General features: G+C 39.1%; 1 protein-coding gene and 1 pseudogene across 3 annotated transcripts; one reads left to right on the top strand and one right to left on the bottom strand.

Annotated features, from left to right (window-relative positions):
- The window catches only part of LOC136671382 (vitellogenin-like), a 30,534-nt pseudogene extending 30,178 nt beyond the window's left edge, over nt 1-356 (top strand).
- Nucleotides 211-12,216, bottom strand: LOC136671711 (afadin- and alpha-actinin-binding protein-like). Of its 3 annotated transcripts, none has more exons than XM_066647513.1 (13): nt 12,041-12,216; nt 10,686-10,789; nt 8,991-9,145; nt 7,566-7,769; nt 7,368-7,478; nt 7,093-7,228; nt 3,056-3,131; nt 2,660-2,840; nt 2,432-2,558; nt 2,099-2,232; nt 1,827-2,000; nt 1,550-1,655; nt 211-1,457 (listed from the first exon to the last, which is right to left on the bottom strand). In XM_066647513.1, exons 2-13 carry the CDS (start codon nt 10,702-10,704, stop codon nt 1,408-1,410), a joined length of 1,473 nt encoding a protein of 490 aa, XP_066503610.1. In that variant the 5' UTR covers nt 10,705-10,789; nt 12,041-12,216; the 3' UTR covers nt 211-1,407. The 3 variants fall into 3 exon arrangements, with proteins under 3 accessions (XP_066503610.1, XP_066503609.1, XP_066503611.1); XM_066647512.1 differs by having other exon boundaries at nt 12,045-12,216; XM_066647514.1 differs by lacking the exon at nt 12,041-12,216 and adding an exon at nt 9,920-10,082.
- Between the last annotated feature and the right edge of the window lie 5,469 nt (nt 12,217-17,685).

Genomic DNA, 17,685 nt, shown 5'->3' with positions numbered 1-17,685 from the left:
TATTTAACCACTAGATGACCCTGGCACAGATGGATGTGCATCTACCTGTTGCTCTGCCCATTGAAAAAGATGGACGTATTCCTGCTCTCCAGAATGTGCATATTCAAAGCAGCATCGAGAAACTGGATTCAGACATTTGTGCTAGGAACAGGAATGCTGCCATGGAAACTCTGCAGAAATTAATGCAGCAGCTGCAGAAAGTAGGCGAGAACGTGTTGGACGAAATGGAGGCTGCAGAACGATGTTCTTCCAACTCTGGAAATGAGCAAAATCCTTTGGGGAATACATTTGTTGTTTAGACATTCCATGAATTTATGTAAAAAAATCATTTAATTACAAAAGGACTAAAAGTAAATAAAAATGACACGCATTCAAAAAGTAAACTCTGTTATGTCTTTTTTTTTTTTGTGCATGTGTTTCATGGCTACAGTATAGACATATTTTCAGAAATAAGTCATTTTAATTTAAGACTTCCAAACCTTTAAAGTTAGAAATTTTAAATTAAAGTCTTAAAACCTGACTTTTTATGGTTTATTTCTGGCATGGATATCAGGTATCTGAATGTAGATCTTGAAAAAGTCAAACAACAAAGAAAAACTCAAAATGGAGTTCAGTGAGAAGTGGGCTAAGGTTAATTGCCTATTATTCATGGAAACATACTGTAACATTTCAATAAACAAACTATTACACTGCTTTATATATATATATATACTAGCTAAAGTATTCAGCACATTTTAAAGTAGTTAATTCAAGTGTAACTTGCAATAGCAGTTAAGCAAATCTTAGGCACAAGAAAAGCATAACTGCAGAAAGCCTAAGGCCAGTAGATCTCATAATAAACTGAAACGTCACAGAAAAAAGATAAGATGTTACAACAACACAAAGATCACAAATTATTCCCTCTACCAATTACTAATTATAAAATGGCAAATGATGCATAACCTATGACTAGTACAACAAAACATATAAGAAAATGTTTAAGAAATTAAACATTAAAATTGGATAGTAAAGAGAAATAAGAAAATGCAAGTTAATGCTAAAGCATGCAATGCCCACATCACAATTAGAATTATGTTCAGAATGTGGATAGCATTTTAACATTCAATTTGTTTTACCCTTTGAATAAATAAATGAATAGAACAAAAATGATAAAGTAAATCATTTTTACATATCTAATGATCACACATCAAGACCCAAAAAATGTAAACAATATCAAGACAAACTACATCTGTAAATGGCCTCCTTCACAGGACTATCATGTTTGTACTCATCCTTTAGAAAGAAATTTATTGTCTTGGTAGTTGTACAGCTCTTAGATTGGCTCCGATGTTCTTTGTAATTACAAGGCTTTCAGCAGTAACGCCATCTCTCTGGACCCTTTCGCTGGCAGTGTTAGATACAATGATGCTAGAGTGGTGTTTTAGGACCTGATGGATGTTTGTGTTCTTGTCCAGAATCTATATCAAAATTTGAATGCAATGATTACTGTTTCTTATTGTGGTTTTATAATAAAAAGGCAAATGAAAAGTTTAAACATATAATGGCTTACATTCAGATAATCCAGTTTGAGTCTTTATGTTCAAGTGTTCTGTAAACGTCATGTTCAAAAACTGGTGCTTTAGCCATGTGGCACGATCTTCCTCAAACATCTTTCTCTGTAAAAGAAAGTAGAGAGCACTTTGTTTACTATATACAGAGTTAAGTCAAATGATTCATATTACTGCTTAATAACAATAATACAGTTAAAAACTGACAGAGCTGATTAATTAACCTCCCCCTGCCCTAAAATGGTCAAAAATGTGTGATAATTAAACTTGATGAATAACCTCATGACCCAATCTGATGGCTGCTTCTGTGAAACTCCTCCTCTCCATTTCAAAGTTTTTCCTCTGTTCTTCAAAAGTTCTCCACTCTTCCTTTAAGCGCTCCTTCTCTTCTAACATATAGCAGTCGTTTAGCACAGCTGCAGTCTCTTCATCACATGGTGTGTTGAGTTGTTGCTATTGGTGACACAGATATACCCAAGCATAACATTCAGAATATCCAAAAGTATCAAATAACTGGAGCTTTCAGACAAACACAGAGATCAGGTGTTTACCTGTAATAGTTGCTGCTGAGTCTGAATAAAGTCCTTGCACTGCTGGATCTCCATCTTGAGTCTCTCCATTTCTTCTTGATGGATTTCTTTTGTAATCATCTCTCCAACCACTTTTTCCTTGTGTACCATAGATGCTGGAACATGAACAATTGAATTCAGAAAGTCTTGTTTTATCTCTCAGCTCCTTTAGAAGCCAAGAATCATTATTTCCTTTCTATTAAACTATTCACAATGATACAAGTCGCGATGTCCTGAGTAAGCCCAGTGTTTTGGGTTTTTTTTTTTTTGTTTTTTGTTTTGTTTTTTTACAAAAGTCTTAAGAGCCAGTAGTACCTTTGTTGTCTAGGTTCTCTACATGGTTTTTGAGCTTCCTCCACTGCTGGCGGATGCTGTTGGTGAGCTTTTCTCGAGCATATTCACATGACATCTCTGAAGTCTCCTCTTCGTCAGAAGCTATTTGCTATTTATGTAACGCAAACCAGACCACATATGAGAAAGTCACTCATGAAAATGGTATCAATACTGGACTAAGTTTAGTAATCTCCATCATAGAAGACTGACCTGATCTATGTTTTCAGGGCATTTCTCTTCCTTTTGGCTGTGTTTCTTAGGACTTAAAATGCCCACCATTTCTCGTTTCATTTGCTGCAGCACTTTCTTCAGCTCTGCATTCTCCAGCATCAGCTCCTTCTGGTGTTTGTCAAACTCATTCAGTAGTGTCTTGTACATTTCACTTTCATGTCTGTTGGATAGAGTGCATTACATATTACACTAGTTATACTTCATACTCCTAATTTGTGAAAACCTGCTCATCCAACATAATTAATATTCTGTTCTGCACTGCAGCCGTAGCCTCTACTGTTGTTACATGTTGTAACATTTCTGTGAAGATTTATATCAAGAGGAGTGTGTACAGTCAAATATTACAAACATGGCTACAGCCGAATATAAACATACCTTGCATCAGTTTTCCCAGTTTTCCACTGACTTCTCCTCCCATCAGACCTCCCAACATAGTTCAACACTTCCATCCCTGATAGAAAGTAAACACAGCCTACTAATCAAGATTCTTATTAAAGAGTCTTTTCTCCTGTGGTGAATGTGTGTCATTACAACAGCATTTATAAAATCAGCAACCTGTTATTACAACAAAGCTTCTTGTTTTATATTCTGAAGCCTCCAAACTCGACAAAGGAAGATCAGGAGCTGGAACACAAGCTGAAGTGAGGGGAATGTGAGGCTACAAAATCAACAAAAGTTTTGCCCACTCACTTTTGCAAAGGCCTGCCTGTCTGTGAACTTCTGGCTACACCCGTGTGGTACAGTCAAAGGTTTAGGGGTTTTATAAGACTTGTGTTTTGTGTATTAATACAAATGTTAAATATCAAAATGTATTTATTCCAATTAACGCATAAATATGCAATAAAACTTTTAAGTACAGTTCCAAATGCTGAGGCTAATATTTCTCATATTTGGTGAATGTCATTGAAATAAAATAAAAATGGTCACATTTACTTAGTAAAGCTTCTTCTTTTAGTAAAGGTTTTTTTGCTATAGCTTTCCCCTTGTGGTGTATGTATTGTTAATAGTAAGTTCAATTAGTAGATGCAATAAAAACCTCTGTGTATTGTTAGTGATTTATTGGCTGAGGGCCCTTTATTGTGTTGACAATGTGTTGTTGCAATCAGATCAATTCATAACACTCATTAAGTTAATAACACACTGTTTTCCTCTTGTGGTTAATGTGTTATTTCAGTATGTCAATGTGAATGAAATGAAGCTTATCTTTGTAAAGTTAAATACTAAGGAGTTTATTTACTCAGTGTCAGTCACTGTGAGTGTGTTTCTGTACTGAACGTTTGATTTAAATATGCCTTCCTTAAAATAAAATTTGGTTAAATTAGTGAGCGTTTTAAAATATATTAAATGGATAATGGTTCAATATCTGTCATTACAATAGCGTCTAGACCTCTTGTGGCGACATTGTGTTATTGCAATCAGATGAATTCATAACACTCAAAAGCCAGTATTCTTTACTGTATTATATGGGAGGCCGTCTAGGGCAAATACACTGAAACACTTGCGCACACTACATTGAAACACTTGCACACTACACACTGAAACACTTGCGCACACTACATTGAAACACTTGCACATGACACACTGAAACACTCGCGCACACTACATTGAAACACTTGCGCACACTACATTGAAACACTTGCGCACACTACACTGAAACACTTGCACACACTACATTGAAACACTTGCGCACACTATACTGAAACACTTGCACATGACACACTGAAACACTTGCGCATACTACACTGAGACAATTGCACACTACACACTAAATCACTTGCGCACGCTACACGGAAACACTTGCACACTACACACTGAAACACTTGCACACTTGTCGATCAATTCCAAAAATGGAAGCGATTCTTTGCCAATTAAATCCCAGATTTAGGCAGTGGATAATCTGGTCTGCTGTTAAATCATACCGTGGGCGACCGGACGTGCCACTGGAAGTTGTTGGAGGAATTATGAGAATATTGTTGCCTTGATGTCTTTGGCCCGAAGATTGTTGTAAAATGAGAATTAGACACTGATATAAAGACTCCAAAAGAGTCGTGCATTCTCTCACCACAGTTACCAGTCACTGTTACCAGAAATACGCAATGGCTGATCAAATATGAAAAGACTAATAAAAAATAATAAGAACAAATGTTAGTTCATCTCTGAAAAGACACAGAGCACAGGAATTAGTCATAAAATATGGGAGGCCGTCTAGGGCAAATACACTGAAACACTTGCGCACACTACATTGAAACACTTGCACACTACACACTGAAACACTTGCGCACACTACATTGAAACACTTGCGCACACTACATTGAAACACTTGCGCACACTACATTGAAACACTTGTGCACACTACATTGAAACACTTGCGCACACTACATTGAAACACTTGCGCACACTACACTGAAACACTTGCGCACACTACATTGAAACACTTGCGCACACTACACTGAAACACTTGCGCACACTACACTGAAACACTTGCGCACACTACATTGAAACACTTGCGCACACTACACTGAAACACTTGCACATGACACACTGAAACACTTGCACATGACACACTGAAACACTTGCGCACACTACACTGAAACACTTGCTCACTTGTCGATCAATTCCAAAAATGGAAGCGATTCTTTGCCAATTAAATCCCAGATTTAGGCAGTGGATAATCTGGTCTGCTGTTAAATCATACTGTGGGCGACCGGACGTGCCACTGGAAGTTGTTGGAGGAATTATGAGAATATTGTTGCCTTGATGTCTTTGGCCCGGAGATTGTTGTATGGATCTTGTATGGATTCCACACAACGCAGGACATCACGCAAAAAATTACGGATATCCTCACTGTTACCAGAAATACGCAATGGCTGATCAAATATGAAAAGACTAATAAAAAATAATAAGAACAAATGTTTGTTCATCTCTGAAAAGACACAGAGCACAGGAATTAGTCATAAAAGATTGTACCCTGTGCCCCACAGCTGAGTACATCTTCTCTCTCTCTCTCTCTCACACACACACACACACACACGTCATGTTTAATATATATACGAGTGTATGTGAAGTGTAGTGCAAATGTTTCAGTGTGTAGTGCGCAAGTGTTTCGGTGTGTTGTGCAAGTGTTTCAGTGTAGTGTGCAAATGTTTCAATGTAGTGCGCAAGTGTTTCAGAGTATTTGCTCTAGACGGCCTCCCATAGTATTAAATAACTTTTAACACTATGTTGCTCTGGTGGTAAATGGGCGTTACTTCGAAAATGCAATTGTGGAGGGAATCAAGCTTATGTGTGTCAATTTAAAATAAAAAAAATGTTTAAGGGGGTTATTTGCTGAATCCCAGTTACTGATATTGTGTTTCCATACAAAAATTCAAATTGGCGTCAAAATTAAATTGGCTAAATGAGTGAGAGTAAAACAGCGTTTAGGGGATAATGCTTCCCTCTTGTGGTGCAAGTCTGTCATTACAACGTCATCTAGGTCTCACACTGGTGGTGACAGCGTGTTGTTAAAGGGCTTTAAAATTCACGGTCACTGTGATTAGGTTCCTGTGCTGAAATGATTATTTCTAGGCCTATACCTTTCTTCAAAATGAATGTGTGTTAAATGAGTGAGAGTTAAGATTTATGGGATAATGCCTCTTTTTAAAATATATTAATATGTATTAATCAAACCATCTTGTAATAAAGAAGGTTAAACTGATAGGCCAAACACTACAGTGAGACACAAATTAGCCAATTTTGTGACTTTGACCAAAATTGGTGTTTGTATGTAGGTAATCCTTCTTCACAGAGCAAATCCCAAATGCCATGAGGTCAGCAAGTGCAGACTGCTTTATACAGTCAATGAATTGATCGTCTCAGGAGCTTTCACTATCAGTAAGAACTACAGTCCTGTTATTTGGTTTTATTCTAATGTTGGGCATTATTTGTTGTTTGTTTGTTTGTTCAGCAAATAAAAACCTACTGCTCAGATAAATAGCTTTTTAAATCTCATAATCTCTGGTGCCTAAAACATTTACACATTACTATATATATATATATACAAAACTGTGTAATAACAAACAGTTTTTAAGTTAGAAGGTCAATTATATATGTGTGATATACACAGCAAATTCACCAGTGTTATATCAACACTGTTAGTGTTAACTTAATACTGAGACAGTTAAATTATTACACTCACAGTGTTAATTTAACACTGGTGAATTTGCTGTGTAAATACTGTGTAGGTACGGTCTATTATAAATTAAAGACCGTTTATATTTATTTATTTTGTTCTTGCTTTAGATTACACTATGTGTGTGAAGCTCCTAAAATATTCAGTGAAAAATATACAAATATAAACTAAATAAGATAAAACCAGAAGCAAAGCAGAATGACATTTTTAGTGTAAAAAGAAAATAACAGTGTCTTCATACCATGCTTCTTTTCTTTCTTGTCTTTCAGTAACTGACTGAGGCGCTCTTTAAGTTTGCTGAACTCTCTCTCTTTCCTCTTCATCTCATGGTTGTACTGTGTGGCACGGCTTGCAATGACACTCTGAAGCTTTTGAACCTATAAAGCAATTTAAAATTGAGTTACAGTTATTTACCTGAATTAAAGCATACGTAGAATGACCTAGAATTAACAGCCAGTCATATCTTTCTTTGGCCATTCTAAAATTAGAAGGGAAGTTACCTGCAATCTTGCTTACCTCTTCTTTTTCATTTTTCAAACAGCTTTGCAATGTCTTTATATTTGCTTCCAGCTGCCGCTCTCGTTCACGCAATCTGACATTTTCCTTTTTGGAGAGTTCAAGTTGGTCCTTCACAGGGGAAATATAAGAATTATTTGCTTGCATGTAACCTTGAAAAACCATTAAACTATTTTTTGCTACAAAAATAAGGCTGACCTTGAGTTTGGAGTTGGTGAGCTGTTGGCAGTGCAGGTCACTGCTGACCTTGAGTTGTTCCACTTCGAGGTCCTCCACTGCTCCCACAGCTCTCTGGTGTAACTGCAGCAGACTGTACATGCTGTTTAACGTAGACAAAACATCCAGCTCTCTGATTCCATTTAAGTCATAGAAAACTGAGGGCAAACCCAGAGATGAAAGTTCCTGTAAAAGCAAAACAGGAGTTACAGATCATTTGTTTCTATAGTCCGAGTTTAAAACCTCTTTACAATACAATCAATATACTCGTTAAATTATTATATTTTTTATTACTACAGCGATGTTTAAGCCTGCACAATTCTCTCCATTTTATTGTGATAGGAGCGTTTGTGATGAACACAAGCGCTAAGATGAACAATGGCACAAATTACATACTTCATCACAGCACCATTTAGAGTGGTGGAGATGCAATGATGGAAATATGCACATCCCTGAAACAGGCTCAAGCTGCCATAGAGCCCGTTACAAATAAACACACAGCACAGATCAAACTAGTGTATCCCAAAGGATCAGCATGTAAAATGGCAATAAAATACTTCAAATGCAAGACTATTCTTACTCATAGAATTTTGTGTAAAAGTACAATCACAACAAACCTGCCCTGTGTCCGAAATAGCTCCCTATTCACCATTCGCTATATTATTCACTATATAGTGCACTACTATAGGGAACTGTATTCAGGGAGATAGTGAATGATTTTGAACACTACCTCATATGGGTTTTTACCAAACAACGCAGTGGATTATGGGTGATCTGATATTTGTAAGTGTACATGGGATGTACACTACCATTTGCAGTGCAGTTTGCAATTGTTTGATTGCACTGAAAATTGTCCACTATCTTCGGACACTACTATAAAATGGCAGAACCCGAAAATAGTACACTATATAGTATTCATACCAGTGCAACACACATTAACACAGTTCTACCACAATCATATCTGGGAAGGATGTTTCCACAATACTTTCATTCATTATCTGTAACCCTTATCCAGTCCAGGGTCGTGGTGGGTCCAGAGCCTACCTGGAATCATTGGGCGCAAAGCGGCAATACACCCTGGAGGGGGCGCCAGTCCTTCACAGGGCAACACACACACACACACATTCACTCACACACTCACACTTACGGACACTTTTGAGTGGCCAATCCACCTACCGATGTGTGTTTTTGGACTGTGGGAGGAAAGCGTAGCACCCGGAGGAAACCCATGCGAACACAGGGAGAACACACCAAACTCCTCACAGACAGTCACTCAGAGCGGGAATCAAACCCACAACCTCCAGGTCGCTGGAGCTGTGTGACTGCGACACTACCTGCTGCACCACTGTGCTGCCCTACAATACTTTTTCTACTTCTATTTTACATGTATTTCATAAATATACTTACCTGACTGATGTATAGCATGCACTCGGATATATTCGCTTCCGTACAGAAGTCTTTTGGACCACTATAAGGGCTAACAGGCAAAAGAGACATTGTGGATTGGCTGTACTGCCGGGAGGGAGGCATTGCAGGGTAAGAGCAAATGTTGTTTTTGCCGTCTGTAGAAGGAATAATAATAATAAAAAAACTTTGAATGAACTCTCAGGAGGCTGTAAAATTGACAAACGTGTAACACTGCTACAAGAGGCATTAAGATTGATAAATACTGTAACCATTTTGAGACTCATAATGAACTGAAAAATTTGGTGCACATTTGATTCCACACTATACATGGTAGGTTTTATTTAGGTTAGAAGAGTTATCAACACTTAAAATAGCTCATCACTCTTATTTCTTGTCCCATCATTTTGTTCCTTTACACATGAGACCAACTATGTAGAGCAAAGGAGTCAAGTTATTATAGGAACTGTATAAAATGGCACATTCAAAAGGTCTAATAAATGTATAGAAGTGGAATGTATAGAAGGTCCACACTTACATACTTCACTTTAATTAATGCACAATTACAAAACATATTTAGTGTTATATTAGATACTAAATATTAGGTCTTAATAGGATATTCTGATCCAGCTCTAAGAAATTAACCATAGCTGCATCTGTTGTAAACATGTCTAATTGCATCATGCAGATGCACTGCAGGAGTCTATAGCTGAATTGATCTGATTCATTCATTCATTCATTCATTATCTGTAAGCGCTTATCCAGTTCAGGGTCACGGTGGGTCCAGAGCCTACCTGGAATCATTGGGCGCAAGGTGGGAACACACCCTGGAGGGGGCGCCAGTCCTTCACAGGGCAACACAGACACACACACACATTCACTTACACATTCACTCACACCTACGGACACTTTGAGTCGCCAAAACCACCTACCAACGTGTGTTTTTTTGGACTGTGGGAAGAAACTGGAGCACCCGGAGGAAACCCACGCGGACACGGGGACAACACACCAACTCCTCACAGTCAGTCACCCGGAGCGGGAATTGGACCCACAACCTCCAGGCCCCTGGAGCTGTGTTATAGCTGAAAATGTACGCTGTAAAAAATAATTCAAAGAATATTTCCCTTTTAATAATTCTGAATATATCTTGGTATATGTTGGAGACAGATCATGGTGAATTATTGTTGTTTCCTAGTTCATTTTGTTGGAGAATGCAAAGCACAGACAGGATTGGCTGAACAGAACAGTGATTCCTAATTTGCATAATATATGCAGCATACTATAATGACAAAAATCTTATTTTTAATGAAAAAATTCATTCATTTATTGTCTGTAACCGCTTATCCAGTTCAGGGTCATGGTGGGTCTGGAGCCTACCCAGGATCACTAGGCGTAAGGTGGGAACACACACTGGAGGAGTCTTTAATGAAAACATGGAAATAATAAATAGTTTTCTGATCAATTACAGTGGCTAAACCATAGTGTAAGGTACAGCAATCATGTTAAATTCCAGTTTAGCTAGAAGGCCCCTTTTAGGTAAGTAACTGAACAATAACCCTGGGGTGCAATATAAGTATTGTGTTATAATATATAATCTGAATTATGAAAAACTAACTTTGGTTAGCACATGAAGATATAAGTTTTGACAATATTCAGAAGCCTATTAGCATGAAACATGGTAGAATATTATGGCATTACCATATGATGACTCTGGCATTCTATCAGTCTTCCATATATCCAAGGGAAATCTACACTCTGTGTAGATCTCTGAATTTTCCAGACGAAAGTAATACACAATTATCCTAACAGAATAGAAAAATGAGAAAACAATATAATTAAACATAGCAGAAGCTTACATGAATGCAGCCATTCGCTTTTCCTGTTTTAATCCCTAAAATGAAATAGTTTATTAAAGGGCCACTATGTAAAATTCAAGATATGTAACACCTAGTGGATAATTATGTGAAGCAACAATGGAAAAAATTAGTCACCTCCCAATCCCATCCAATAGAAGCATCAGGCATGTTTCAAAGAAGGTTTCAGGCTATTAAACAGATATGCTGAGGAAAATTGTATTACTGAGGTTTGCTCTTTTGTGACTCAATTTTTTTGTGCCTTACATTTATGACTTAATAGTGATTCTCCTGTACACCTTAGAAGAAATAGCTTTAGGTAAAATGGAGGCCGAGTAATTGTTCAGACTGATTAAGTTGAGGTTATTGTCTTTAGCAGATAAGCACGAGTGTCTGTATATGTGCACAAGCTAATTCAAAAATGTAAAAACATAATAATAAAAATAAAGGGATTTCATTGTCCTTTGGATGAAGCTGCAGAGATATATCTAAACATGATCACTTATTCTGTTTGACTAAAATGAAAATTATTTGAATAAGTGTGGGCATGCCTGCTGTAGGACAAACATTTGTGGACACCTGCTAATTCAGCAAGAAATTAAGAGCATTTATATGCATTTACAGTTTCAACTGTACTTTAAAGGACGGTTGCAGTGTATAATTCACGTTAACAGCACTGTCCTTTAATCAAGAATGTGAATGGGTGGTTTCCTACTCTACTCCAAAAGTCACAGAGTTTAATGACAGAGGATATTTTCTCCCTGTTACAGATCGGTGAGGCATCACAATGATTTTGAAGCTGTAACTTTAAGGTAAAAGTACTAGCAGTGTTCCTTTAACATCTAGCTTTGTATTTCATAATATTCATCCAAACGCCAGGTTCTAATGTTGGATAATTTAATCAGAAGTTCATATAATGACAACCTGAATAAAAATGCAAACATAACCAGTTAACTAGCATAACTCGCAGCAGATATATTAGTAGGCGTGTACCTATACTGGGCTGGAAATCATCTGGACCATGATTTGCTAAAATCGGGTCAAGGGGACAACGCAAGCCATGGTAGTGAGCAATACATTCAATAGAATAGCCTGCGTGAGCATGTTTAACTATACAAGTTGACATGTTCATTGTCGTATGCGCAGACATGGAGATGAGCTATCGCTACATTGTTTTCTTTGGGAAACGGCTTCACTTACTTGCCTTTTTAGAGCTGAAAATCATCAACAGCACACTGGTGCACCCACGTCCAGAGAGATATTTCGATACACGCCTCAAAAACAAAAAGACTAGAGCATGAAAACATTGCCTGCTGGTGCTGTAGACGACTGTAATCAGAAAACGGTGTTGTAGTGTTCTGGTTCTTCTTTGCAAAGCCAGGTCGAACAGAGAAACGGGGGCACGCAACGACAAGCATTCGCGTTGTCAGGCAACGAACAGCAAGCTCCTGATTGGTCGAACAAACCGGTTCAACTCAGCTGTCAACCAATTAAATCGACCGTAGACAGTGCAGCTCACAAACGATTTTGTACACGCAGGGGCACTTGTGCCCACAGACGTATTTGAACAAGTGAACAATGAATGTTACTATATAGTGAGAGCTTGGAGCAACATATTAAGAAATGTTTTATGACATGGATAGGAATCGACATATGAGGGTTTTTTGGTCCTGAGTGAGGAGATAAATTAATAATAATAATAATGATAATAATAATAATAAACAACCTAATAAAGGTTCCTAAATTGTCCTCAAAGAGAAAAATTTGTTATAATTCTTGTGAATGTTGTCATTCATTTTCTGTAACCACTTTATCCTGTTTAGGGTCTTGAGCCAACCCAGGATCACTGGGCACTAGGCAGGAACACACCCTGGATGGGGTCATCAGTTCTGCACTACAAAACAATAGGGGCAGCCTTCAAATGGGCGCCTCATAAGAGGCCTAAAAGTGGGCGAACCCTCAAAACAGGTGCATCCCCAAAGTGCGTGGAGCCTTAAAACAAAAAATGGTGGAGCCCCAACACGGGTGAAGCCTTAAAAATGGGTGGGGCCTAAATGGGTGGAGCCTAAAAACGTGTGTGTCACCAAAACAGGGGCAACAGGGGGTGAAAGAAAACAGGTGTGGTTCCAAAATGGTCCGTACCCAGACAGCGAGCATATATCGGTCCACTGGCATGAAAAAGTTATCACACCGCTGACTGTAGACCAATGCTGGTCCACCATCGGACCACTCAGATTACTGTCCTGTACAGGATATAACTCATTTTTAATTTTTTCAAACAGATTTTAAATTGACAGAGACTTTTATTTTGGAAAACAAACTAATACAATTATTACCAACAACTATGACAGATATGAGTATGCCTGATATAAAATGATTAAATGCTACAAATGTTGACACTGTGCTGGATTAAAATGATTTACTAATCTTATTTACAAAGAATAACAAAAAACCTAATGAAGGAAAAAAATGTAAATTGCACTGTGATTGGAAAAGAGCTAAAATGTGGCATTTTGTCGAAAATTCTGTTTAATCACCATCAGTCCGCCCAGAAAATGCTGTCAAAACACTGTGGAGCTCCAACTTTGCCCTCAGTGGGCCAACAGTGATCCGATATCTCCTTGCTATCAGGGTAGCCTTACAAAAGCTGAGGTGCCAAAAAAGTTGAAACCTTAAAAAGGGTGCCTCATAACAGGGGATGCTTAAAAAGCAATTAAATCGACTATAGACAGTGCAGATCACAAACGACTTTGTAAACGCAGGGACAATAACAGTTGTGCCCTCAGATGTATTTGGACAGGTGAAAAATAAATGCTACAATGTAGTGAGAGTTTGGAGCAACATGTTAAGAAAGCCTTGCATAACATGCTTTGTGACATGGTTAGGAATCAACATGTGAGAGGATGCTTATAAACTGCTGTGGCAGGGTTTAATACCAAAATTGGGTGGTACAATAATGGTGGCTGCCTAAATACAGAAGGTGCTTAAAAGTGGGTGTGTTACCAAAATGAGGGGGGAGGGGGACCATTAAAACTGGGTCACTATAACATGGGGTGCCTGAAAATGGGTTTGGTCCCAAAATAGCAGGAAGCCTTAAAATGGGTGCCTTATACCAAGTGTGCAACCAAATTGGCATGGAGCCTTCAAACAGGTACCTCATAAAAATGGTTGCCTAAAACTGGGTGTGGTACCAAAACATTGGACTAAAAACAGGATACCTGAAGAGTGTGGTATGGAAAAAGGAAAAGCCTTAAAACAGGGGACTCATAATAGGGGCTTGAAAATTGAGTGTGTCACCAAAATAAGGTTCATTATAACAGGGGTGCCTTAAAACAGGTGTGGTACGAAAACTGGGGAAACTTTGAAAATGGTGCCTCATACCTCACAGCTGTTTGTAGGTAAGCCCTGGTATGATGCACCCATTTTACAGCTCCACCCATTTTAAGCCTCCCATCCATTTTGGTACTACACCCTCTTTTAAGCAACTCCAGCTATGAGGGATACCCATTTTGGAACCACACCTGTTATAAGACTGCCCCCAGTTATTGTACTACAGCTGTTTATTGGTACACCCTGTTTTGGTACCACACCCGTTTTTAGGCACTTCTTGTTATGATGCAGCCATTGTAAGGCCTGTGTTATGAGTCATCTGTTATGAGTCAACCCCATCCCCACTTTCCTGAATTTGGTACCACCGCTATATGAAGGCTCCACTCTGTTTATGTGTCACATACATTGCACTCTTTTTAACGTTTCCCCAGTTTTGGTTTCTCACCCGTTGTAAGGCTGTGCCCTGTTTTAGTACCACACCTGTTTTCAGGCACCCCTGTTATAATGGTCCCCATTTTGGTGACACACCTGTTTTTAGGCACCCTCTGTTAAGAATCCACTCTTTTAATGCTCCCTCCCTTTTAGTACTACACCTGCTTATAGGTACCTTCTGTTATTCATCATCTATTGTAAAGCTCCACCTATTTTCAGCCTCCCACCCTTTTTGGTACCATACCAAAGCATACGTTTTTATCCACCCCCTGTCTTGAAGCACTCATTTTCACAGCCACTTTGTTACTACACCTGTTTTCGGGCACTCCCTGTTATAATGGACACCACTTTAGTGACACACCCATTTTAGGCACCCCCTGTTATGAGTCCCCTGTTTTAATGCTCCTCCCCTTTTGGTACCACAGCTGTTTGTAGGTAAACCCCTGGTGTGATGCACCCATTTTACATTTTTGTATTTTCTATTGGTATTATTTGGTACTACACCCTCTTTTAAGCAACTCCAGCTATGAGGGATACAGGCAACGGCTCCCACCCATTTTGGAACCACACCTGTTTTAAGACTGCACCCCAGTTATTGTACTATAGCTGTTTTTAGGTGCACACTGTTTTGGTGCCACACCCGTTTTTAGGCACTTCTTGTTATGATGCACCCATTGTAAGGCCTGTGTTATGAGGCATCTGTTATGAGTCAACCCCATCCCCACTTTCCTGAATTTGGTACAACTCCTATATTAAAGCTCCACTCTGTTTATTTGCCACATACATTGCACCCTTTTTAAAGTTTCCCCAGTTTTGGTTTCTCACCCGTTGTAAGGCTGTGCCCTGTTTTAGTACCATCCCTGTTATAATGGACCCCATTTGGCATCTCACCCATTATAAGGACACCCCCAGTTATTGTACTACAACAAGGTTCCCCTGTTTTGGTACCACATCCCTTCTAGGCATCCTCTGTTATCAATCCCCCTTTTAAGGTGTTCTCACTCTTGGTACCTCACTTCTTTGTAGGTACACCCTATTATGAGGCACCTATTTTATAGTTCCACCCATTTTGGTACCATACAAGATTTGGTACCACACAAGCTGCCCCCCAATTTTTGTACCACAACATTATGGGACTACGCCTGTTTTCAGGCGCCCCCTGTTTTAATAGACCTGTTATAAGGCCCTCACATTTTGATACTACACCCTCTTTTAAGCACCTCCAGCTTAAGGATACATTTAATGGCTCCCACCTGCTTTTGAACCACACCCATTTTAGGCACTCCTTGTTATGATGCACCCATTGTAAGGCCTGTGTTATGAGACATCTGTTAAGTCAACCCCACCCCACTTTCCTGGATTTGGTACCACTCCTCTATTAAGACTCCACTCTGTTTTTGTGCCATACCTGTTTTCAGGTACCAAAATGTTCAGACTTCAAACAGATGCATCATGACAAGGTTACCTTAAAACAGGTGAAACTTCAAAATGGGTGGCGCCCCAAAATGGCCGGAGCCTGAAAACGAGTGGAGCCTCAAAACAGGTGGTGCCTCTAAACGGTTAGAGTACGAAAACGGGTGGAGCCTCAATACGGGTAGAGCATGAAAACAGGTGGAGCCTTAAAACAGGTGGTGCCTCAAAACGGTTGGAGGCCAAAAAATAACAGGTGAGTCCCAAAATTGGACCACCGGTTGGAGCCCCAACATGGGTAAGCCTAAATACAGGTCTCTATAAACAGGTGTGGAACCAAAATGGGGGCCTTAAAATGGGTGGCTCATAACAGAGGGTGCCTAAAGACTGATGTGTCCTAAAAACAGGGGAAATATTAAAACAAATCCCTCAAATATGAAGGTATCTAAATTCAAGTTTGGTACCATACATGGATGGTAGGACATACATGTGCCTTATAACATGGGGTGCCTATAAAGCTGTTGTGGTACCAAAATGAGTGGGAGCCTTAAAATTGATTGCTCATAACTGGAAGGGGCTAACATTGGGTGTGATACCAAAATGGGGAGCCTTAAAATGAGTGCTTCAAGACAGGGGGTGGATAAAAACGTATGCTTTGGTATGGTACCAAAAAGGGTGGGAGGCTGAAAATAGGTGGAGCTTTACAATAGATGATGAATAACAGAAGGTACCTATAAGCAGGTGTAGTACCAAAAGGGAGGGAGCATTAAAAGAGTGGATTCTTAACAGAGGGTGCCTAAAAACAGGTGTGTCACCAAAATGGGGTCCATTATAACAGGGGTGCCTGAAAACTGGTGTAGTACTAAAACAGGGCACAGCCTTACAACAGGTGAGAAACCAAAACTGGGGAAACTTTAAAAAAGAGTACAATGTGTGTGGCAAAAAAACTGAGTGGAGCCTTAACAGAGGAGTGGTACCAAATCTAGGAAAGTGGGGATGGGGTTGATATAACGGTCTTATAACAGGTGTGGTTGCAAAACGGGTGGGAGCCGTTAAATTAATCCCTCATAGCTGGAGTTTCTTAAAAAAGTGTGTAATACCAAAATGTGGGGTAATGGGCAGCCTTAAAACAGGAACTTCATAATGGGGTACCTGAAAATGGGTGTGGTTCCAAAGCAGGAGGAAGACTTAACATGGATCCCTCATAACAGGAGGAGTCTAAAAATGAGTGTGGTATCAAAATGGGTGTGGCTGCTTAACAGGTCCATTAAAACAGAGGGCGCCTGAAAACAGGTGTTCCCAAAATGGTCTGGTACAAAAATTGGGGGGGCAGCTTGTATGGTACCAAAATGGGTGGGAGGCTTAAAATGGGTGGAGCTATAAAATGGGTGCCTCATAAAAGGGGACTTTTAATATAGAGAGCTTATAACATGGAAAACATCAAAGCTGGTGTCTCATAACAGGGGGTGCCTAAAAACAGGTTTGGCACAAGAAGAGTTTGGAGGCTATAAACAGGTGTGGTACCAAACCCCGGGTAGATGTGGTTTGATTTAAATAGGTGCCTCATAACGGGGTGTCTAAAAAAAGTGTGATAACAAAAGGGTAGGAGCCTTTAAACAGGTGATTCATAACAGGCGGTGCCTAAAAATGGGTGTGTCACTAAAGTGGTGTCT

Source organism: Hoplias malabaricus, chromosome 16, assembly GCF_029633855.1.
Source record: "Hoplias malabaricus isolate fHopMal1 chromosome 16, fHopMal1.hap1, whole genome shotgun sequence".
Classification (NCBI taxonomy): domain Eukaryota; kingdom Metazoa; phylum Chordata; class Actinopteri; order Characiformes; family Erythrinidae; genus Hoplias; species Hoplias malabaricus.
This window is presented reverse-complemented; position numbering and strand designations above follow the sequence as displayed.